This window comes from Austrofundulus limnaeus, unplaced genomic scaffold, assembly GCF_001266775.1.
Source record: "Austrofundulus limnaeus strain Quisiro unplaced genomic scaffold, Austrofundulus_limnaeus-1.0 Scaffold131, whole genome shotgun sequence".
NCBI lineage: Eukaryota > Metazoa > Chordata > Actinopteri > Cyprinodontiformes > Rivulidae > Austrofundulus > Austrofundulus limnaeus.
Genome location: NW_013952533.1, coordinates 1,293,195 through 1,301,720, shown reverse-complemented (window position 1 = coordinate 1,301,720; position 8,526 = coordinate 1,293,195). Strand labels below are relative to the sequence as shown.

General features: G+C 41.5%; 2 protein-coding genes across 2 annotated transcripts in view; both read left to right on the top strand.

Moving 5' to 3' along the window:
- asphd2 (aspartate beta-hydroxylase domain containing 2) overlaps window positions 1–3,468 on the top strand; it is a 9,975-nt gene extending 6,507 nt beyond the window's left edge. Inside the window, exon 5 of the mRNA XM_014015588.1 lies at window positions 1,234–3,468. Within this exon, the coding sequence (XP_013871042.1) occupies window positions 1,234–1,364 (131 nt within the window). The 3' untranslated portion in view covers window positions 1,365–3,468. The remainder of the gene's footprint in view (window positions 1–1,233) is intronic.
- Window positions 3,469–4,956: 1,488 nt separating this feature from the next.
- The window catches only part of cabp1a (calcium binding protein 1a), an 18,130-nt gene continuing 14,560 nt past the window's right edge, over window positions 4,957–8,526 (top strand). Inside the window, exon 1 of the mRNA XM_014015583.1 lies at window positions 4,957–6,532. Within this exon, the coding sequence (XP_013871037.1) occupies window positions 5,786–6,532 (747 nt within the window). The 5' untranslated portion in view covers window positions 4,957–5,785. The remainder of the gene's footprint in view (window positions 6,533–8,526) is intronic.

The following is an 8,526-nucleotide window of genomic DNA, read 5'->3' as shown; positions in this document are numbered from 1 at the left end:
ATACGAACATGTTCTTGCATGAGGCCCAATGTGCATTTGATATAAGTTCAAAAACACAACAGTGGCGCAGCTAGAGTTTTTTGCAAAGAGTGGCACACTGGTAGCCAAGGTGTTTTTTAGAGGGGCACGTACAAATAAAGAAAACTACTCAATTTGAAAAATCAAGATCCATCAATGATTTCAAATGCTTCTAAACCAGCAATTTTAAGAAATATAGAGCTAAAGGTTTGTGTGATAGTAACAAAAATGATCAAAAAAACATGCCGATTGCTAGTCCCAATTTAAGCTAACCGCTAAAGCAAATTTTACAGAGAGCTTGAATTTATACATTTTTAGATAGAAAAGCTGAAAATTATTTTAGTAGAAGTGAAGAAAAAAAATCTAATTTTAAATATTAATCAAAAATTCAAAATGCCCCCCACAATTAACTCTAATACAGTTAATTCAGTTATTAGCTCTAATAAAGTTATTTTAAGACTTACTGAGTTGGAATTATGTGTGGTGTAGCTAAAAATCATCCCAAACACGCCAACTCCTAATCCAAACAAAGCTACGGTGACTGCTAATGATATTCTAATTTTACAATGGGCTATGATTCAGCCATTTTTAAACATGCACAGCTGAAAATCTGTGTAGCAGCCAAGAAACAGTCTTTAACAAAACCTGAATTCTAAAACAAAATCCAAGATGGCCACCAAAGCTAAATTCAAAGGTCTTTATCGCAGCTATTTTTAGACATAATGAGCTGAAATCTGGTGTGGTGGGTGCTGCGATCACCAACATGTAGTAAAGATGGGTCAGTAGTTTAAAATGGCAGTACTTGTTAGAGTTTCTCAAGGAACTTTTCTGGCTGTCGCATGTCATTGCTGTGTTACAGACAGACCACTAGATGTCACCCAGTTTTTAGTATCTTGTTCTTAAACCAAGAACATTTACACATAATTGTTGTTTGATTTTAATTCAGTGTTTCAGAAAAGTACACATATGTACACGATATGTTCCCTCTACACCAAACAATACAGTTGCTTCACACATTTTTTACTCCTTTTATGCTCTAACATCTTTAAAATGCCACTTGCGATCTCCACCCACTCGTCAGTTACCTGGAGGTGGCACCTGGGCACTTGCCACCCCTCTAGCTCCTCCCCTGGAACTTGGGCTATTAAACCAAAATGCGGTCTTGAATTTCTTTTCTTTTTCTTTTTTTTTTTTTTGCATTGTTTGTGTGCATAGGCAACCCAGAAGATGGCCCCAGGGTGGTCTTCATGGTGGACCTGTGGCACCCCAACGTGGCCGCTGCAGAGAGACAAGCCTTGGACTACATTTTCTCTCCAGGCCGCTTAGAGGACAAAGAAGGGAAATAGGTGTGTGTGAGAAACATGTCTGAGTTGGAGACAGATGGTGATGAGAAGGAATCCTGTGTCTGTATTATTGGGGAGCGACAGTTTTCTGCCTCCAGACCAGCTTTCACTTTTCACTGTGTGCATGTCCTCCAGCTCACACTGTGTTGCCTCTAACTCCGAGTAGATGACCAAACATTGGGCCTCTTTTGTCAACTTTTATTATAGCTGTGTGAAATACATACTTGCATTTGGTCAGTGTTGTAACTACACAATAATCCATACAGCTTCAAAAAGGCACAATTCTACCAAATCTTTGTTTTGTTATTTAGTTTAACTGTAGGAATTGACATAAAGCAGGCGGGATGAAGGTACACCTGCGTTTACTGTTTTTTGAATACCTAAAATAAAATAGGACATAACCTGTAGTGTTAATTATGGGCTTTTTTATAAAACCAGGTTCATTTTGGCTCATTCAGAAATTTTAAATCATTTGTGTACATATAAATAAATATGACTCTCAAATAGCTAAATGTTTCTTGTCGACAACCCTGAAACAACCTGGTTCCTAACATTCTTGGTGCAACTCGTCTTGTTTATTTTGCTTGTCATTTAAAGCTGTTCAGTAGTAAAGATCAAAGTCCACAACATGGCTTCAGGTTATCTCTCACGGGCCAACCAGTGGAGCCACTGGGTAATCATTCCCCATCAGCACACATCTCTTCAAGGGCTAAAAATGAATGATCATTTACCATTTTTTATGACTCGGCGTCGTCAGCTGGTTCAGTTTGCCAGGAGGGTCACACACCGATTGCTTTAAAAATACTTTTTCATTCATGTTCGAATGTTCCCTGATGAATGACTGGGCCCTCCTGCTCTCAGAATTTTGACGTGTTGCCATTGATTGTACCCTTTATGATTTTTACACAATCACAGCATGACTTTTGTTAGCCTGCAAAAAAAAAATTAAAATAAAAAAAACAATAATAATAATAAAACACATCGAGCCAAAATCAAGAGTCGGCACATGGCTGAGTGGTTATGCATGGATCGTGTTTACAATTTAATGTCACGTTAGGTAAAATAATGTCAAGGTTCTTGGAAATCCAAACTAAACAGGCCACACATTTCCAAATAAAAGGCTTTAGCTTTTTTGTTTTGTTTTTCAATCTGAGTTGATTATTGAGGTCCAATGTTGATGGTGATGATGTGAATGTTTACAGAAGCAGCTCCTGTCTCCGCCCTGACGCAGGTAGTTAATTGTCTCCCCGCCCCCTCGCTGTGAAAATCAGTCAGGCTTTTTCGCATGACATGGATCCAAAAGAAAAAAAAAGCACATATTAGGTCGAGGTTTTACGAGTCACCAAGTGCTGTGACACTAAAGATGAGTGTTTTTTTGGTAAATTTACTCAACTCTTGCTTGTTTGGCTGCATTTGATATCAAGGTTTGTATTACTGTAAATAAGTTTGAAGTAGAAAAAAACTAATAATAACTTCCCCCAACCCTGAATGATCTGAGATGTCTTGAAATGATTGTCTTCAGTGCTTTAACTATTGTGTTGTCCTGAGTTATAGCTACAGTGGTTGCAAGTCGTTCTCTGAATCAAAAAGCCAATCGTTTTTGATAGATTTGATTAGTATGTTCTGTACAATGTTTCTGAAGTACTCACTCTGTTGTTTCTGTGATGTTTTCCTTCCCATCACTGCAATTTTGCAGCACAGTGTGGTTCTCCATTATAACAGTCACAATCTCTATTTATCCAGCAGCACTTAAGCGGACAGACGGTCAAAAAGGTTGCGAAAGTAAGAACCTTTACTGCTTTACTTGTCCACTGCAATTCCAGAGACCCATCTGTTCTGTTCTAATGTTTACAAAGGTGTGATTATTTACACACTGTTTACAACATCTGATGACACCGACACACTTAGGTGTGCATAATTGGGTTTAAAATCAGCAGTGCTGCTTATCCACTAAAGGGAGCCGAGTCCCATTGGCTTTACACACACTGTATGATGGGGCAACCATTATGTTTACATTTGAATGAAGGATTTATCCTTTAACACTTTCTTGTGTGGATTTTCAACAGTATTTCTGTACATTTAATAAATGGTCAAGTATCTTATTTAACCACCTGGTGTCAGAGTTCTCTCTTTAACACAAGCACTACATATTTAAATCCAAAACCAGTCAAACAAAAGGAACAATGTGACCTCTTTTCTTCCAGATGTAATTTTCATGTCGTGGCGCAGGGAGGCATAACAATGTGGGTGCTGTTTTGTTTTCTCCATAGCTGTGCTGCTTCAAAGACAAGCCAGAAACCATGAAAATCAGCAGCATTAAACCATTGTGCCAGATAAAAACAGAAGTGTTCTTATAAATTAGTATTTTTTTATAATTATTAATTAGTTCTAAGGCTCTGTACGTAAACTCCAATCCGTTTCCTCTCAGAAATAAAGCTTAAATCAGGTTCTTGCTGTCTGCTGCTAGTAATACTTCACTTCTGTGTTTTCAGTGCACAGTATGTTATGTTGAAGCGCAGTTGTTGAATTATTAAAGCAGGCTATGCAGTAGTTTAAGCTACAACCAAATCAGAAGAACACCCGTTTATACACTGTAAAGCACCAGTGAAAACTGAAATCAGAATCTAAAAGCATGAGTGGCTAAATAAAATGAGCAGCTAGGTCCTTGATTAAATGATTTATTTTATGAAATTTGAACAGACTAAAACCACAAGCACAATAGCAAATAAGTAGTTCAAATAGGCTGTGTTGAGAAATCGTACAAAGTAGTCCTATTTAATTGTGGTATAGTGCACAGGCACTGAAGTGTCCTTATTTCTATATTAGACATTTCTGTTAAGATTTCTGGTTTAAACTTTCCATATATCCAGCTTTTTTGGCAATCAAATGAGCAACCCGTTCTCACTCCCAAGTTTTGAAATGAGAAATCCTAACCCTCTTTGGAGCTCTAGAGCTCACGCAGACCTATGTTTTACAGGAAAAACATAGTTCAAATGATAATGGAGACTGCACGATCGCAGTTTAAGTTTTATGATATTTTTGGAGACTAAAACAGAATGTTCAACATAGACTATTGCATTCTAACCTCTTTAATAAACAAAATTGTGCACAAACTCTTAGGTTTACCAGTCTTTGCTCTAATAGAATTTATAAATCAAAAGGTAGACATTTCTGTCTTCTTTCWCCTGGCATGTTTCTCACATTATAGGATTTACAGTTTTCTCTTTATTTTGCAAAAAATAAACAGCAAAATTAATTWATTTATTTTCTCAGTTAGTAGAGCTGATGCCTCTCAGCAAGAAGGTCGCCGATTCAAATCCCGGCCCGGGGACCTTTCTGGGTAGAGTTTACATGTTCTCTCCGTGCATGCGTGGGTTCTCTCRGGGTACTCCGGCTTCCTCCCACAGACCAAAAACATGACTGTTAGGTTAATTGATAACTCTAAATTGTCCCTAGGTGTGAGTGAGAGAGTGAATGGTTGTTTATGTGTGTCCCTGTGATGGACTTACAACTTGTCCAGGGTGTACCCTGCCCCTCGCACGTGACCCCCACAACTCTGAAAGGAATAAGCGTGTACAGAAAATGGATGGATGAATTTATTTATTTTTTACTTTATTTCATGTTATGTCATTCTCTTGATTCGTTCATGCATGTTTGAGAAATCCTTGATTCTCCTGTGGAGCTGCCAAAACACTTGCTGGTACAAAGCACCGCCTATTTAACTAAAGCTCCTCCCTGGAGCCCAGTCTGCAGCTGAGTTCCCACAGAGCACCCCTCCCCCTGAAACACTGTTGTGAAGGCATGCTGAAGTGGGAGTGTCTGAAACGGTAGGAGCTTCTTAAGACAGAGGTCGAGGCTGTGATGCAAAGACAAACGTACATACTGCATGTTCATCCTAACAACTGAAAGTATAGTTATTTCAGTGTTCAGCAGGAGCACCAGAACTTCCTCTATAACTGAAAGTGAGAGACTTCAACATGTCATATCTTCTAAAACACTGTAAACCAAAACTGACATGACAACAACTTATGATCAGGTGAGCCTGTTGAGTCAGTGGCAACAGCCTTTTACCATTTTTGTCACATTAAGACGCAAAATAATAGTATACAGTATACTGAGTTTGATAGAGGAGCACTGATGTGTGTTGGATTAGCTGCATCAATACCCTTCAGATTTTCTTTATGAATTTCTTTTTACTTTATTTATTTATTTTTACTACCGTGCACAGCCACGTCACAGCCACGGTGGCACAGAAAAGCTCAATGAACAGGTGACGCGCGCTGCGGAGACGCATCCTCCTCTGTCCGGCTGGGAGCTCTCTCTGGCCGCAGTCAGCCTCGCTGATCGACCCGCTTCACCGCCGGAGGGACCGCGATGATGCCGATGAACGACCCGCCGAGGCAGACCAGACCGGATCCGCCGCAATGAGCGCCTCCTTCCCCAAATCTGAATCCACCACCTCCTTGCTGAAATCCTCCGCCGCGGCGAGGAGACCGCCACACCTCCCCGAGCCCGCCGCCGAGGTCCGGAGGGGTCCGCATCAGCATCAGCATCAGCACCACCACCGTCCCGCCGCGCTGCAGACCAGCGGGAAACCTGGCGAGGCTTTCTGGTCGCCTGAGGGCGACGTCAGTGCCCGGAGACCCCTGTGCCACCCCTCCCTCGTCGGGAGTCCGGAGACCAACGCAGCCACCCGGTGCAAGTCCAAGTCCCACCACCCCGCCGCCCCCAGCCAGGTTCCCGCTCCGCCTGAATGCAACGGAGAGGCCGGCCGAGGAGGTGAGAGCGAGCGCTGCAGGACATCCCAACCCACGCACCGCCACCACCACCACCACCACCATCATCATCACCACCGCAAGAAGCACCGAGACGACCGTCCTCCCGCAGCGGAACCAGCCGAACCTGAGCAGCACCGGCGGTGTCACAGCCCCAGGGGGCCCTCCCTGTCGGACAGCAACGACGACAGAGCCCCCCTCTGTGTGCGCAGGAACCGTAAAGGGGGAAGTTCGGCCAGCGGTGCTGCTGGGGGTCCGGCCAGCAGTCCGTCCCCGTCCTCCTGCTCCCCTGTGCCCCCATCCAGCAGGTCGTCCCGCCGGTCGCGGAGGTCCAGCGCCTCTTCCTCTGTGTCCGACATCAATTTAAGGACCATCCTAAACTCACTCTTTGGACAGGTAAAAACGGGTCCATGTTGGCTGGGTTCAGAGAAAACCTCATCAGAATTAATGAAGCAAAACTCAGAGAGGAGGTCCAGAGAGGTGAAATTCACTGTGGCTTTTATTTGGCAGTGAAACAGATGAAGTACCTGCTGCTCCATCAGCAGCCTCCCTGTTTGGTCATAGCTTCATGTTTCCAGGGAAAACTGAGTCAAAACAGATTGAAATTCAGGGTTTCTGTGAGTTTCAGTGAAAAGACACTGAAGTGCTGTGGAGATATATAAAAATATATATTAATAATATATAATAAATATATATTAATAGCAAACAGCAAGATTATTTGTAGCTGCCACTTCCTGGAAACACAACAGTTTAGTAAAACCTATTAAAGGCTGCAGTTTGATGGAAAGCTTGAGATGACTGTACCATCTCAACAAATGAGGTGGAATTAGATAAGAATTTTATTGAACATGTTTAGGTGCAATTATAAAAGTAAATAAATGCAGATTCTGAAAGGAACATCTGCAAAATTCTTTATATGGCAATGCAATACGCTACTGGTAAAAAAAATATTCACAATTAATTGTGGTATTTACCTGATAACAAGTAATATGACGATTAATCCCCTGGAGTCTCTGCACAATCTCATATCCTATAGTCACATGACCAGTTTAAATCACTATAGTGGGAAAGATTTGTTCTCCCTAAAAATCTGTTCCAAATTGTGACAAAAGTACAGACTCCAAGCTATACATCAATCTTTAAACTGTGTTATAGACCAAGTAAAACCGGAGTTATGATAAATAATTACAGAACTTTTTTTTAATGTTTGTCATATTGGAAGTAGAGAGGAGCACTGAGCAGATTTATGCCTGGTGGTATTAATCATAATAACCATCAAGTGCAGAAAAATAATGGATTAAAGTTGTTCTGACGATTAATTGCACGTGATACGATTTTTCCCAACCCTACAATGTAAGGAGTAGCTTTAACGTTTAAAGTGCTCATTTGTCTCTGAAACTATCAAATTTTGAGAGTTTAAACAAGTTTGAACATAAARGTCAGTAAAGCTATAGGGCAGGCTGATGGAGCCTTCCAACATCTGTATTCAGTAATGTCTTATTACTGAATGCACCAGTGGAGACCGAAATACAGCAGCTAACTCTGGCCTCATCCGTGTCTGACATCAGCACACATTCTGTGCTCTGTAACGCTGCAAACACCATCATTACATAGAAGGAGGAAACGCGTCTATGCACCCGTTTCTTATGTAATTTGTAAATACAGCTCTATGCCTCCTACAGACACTTCAATCAGGCAGCTCTCTGATTGAAGTGGATGTGCTGGAGGAAATAAAATGGTCCAGGTGGATACTGATACGGCAGCCGCTCTGGTCAAAGGCGTGCTATAGTCATGTTCCTGCATTCACTGATCAACACTGCAGCCATTTGTTGGAAGGTAATAACACTGATGCTCCCGCTGCTGATGGAGGCTCTATTTTGAGCTACAGATGGTTTATATATATATATATATATACAAAAGGGAAAAAAGAGAGCAGTGGGTTCTCATCAGTGCTGTGGTTCTGCATAAATTTAGTCTTTGCTGTAGCAGCTATAGCTTCAGCAGCAAAGCTCATATAAAATGTTTGCCGGCTGCATTCCACAGAGGTCAGAGTTTATTTGCTTCCATGTATGGTGTTTAGATTTCATCCCGATGTGATTTGCATGTGCTGTTAAAAATAAGACGACCACGGAGGAGGCTCAAAAATAACAATCCACTGTCGACCCGAGAGAAACCTTTAATGCTTAAATCACCGTGTGAGTCAGCCTATGTGAGAAAACATTAGTGTGACCTGAATAGGGGGCTAAGATGAAAAGAAACACACTCTACAGTTAATGGAGAGGGGTTCAGTGACAGGGAGGGGAAAGGAGAACAATACATGCAGAGAAAACACAYATGAAGCTGCAGGTCGTTGTTTGACAGGCCAACATAAGATTGGACTGAAGAAAACC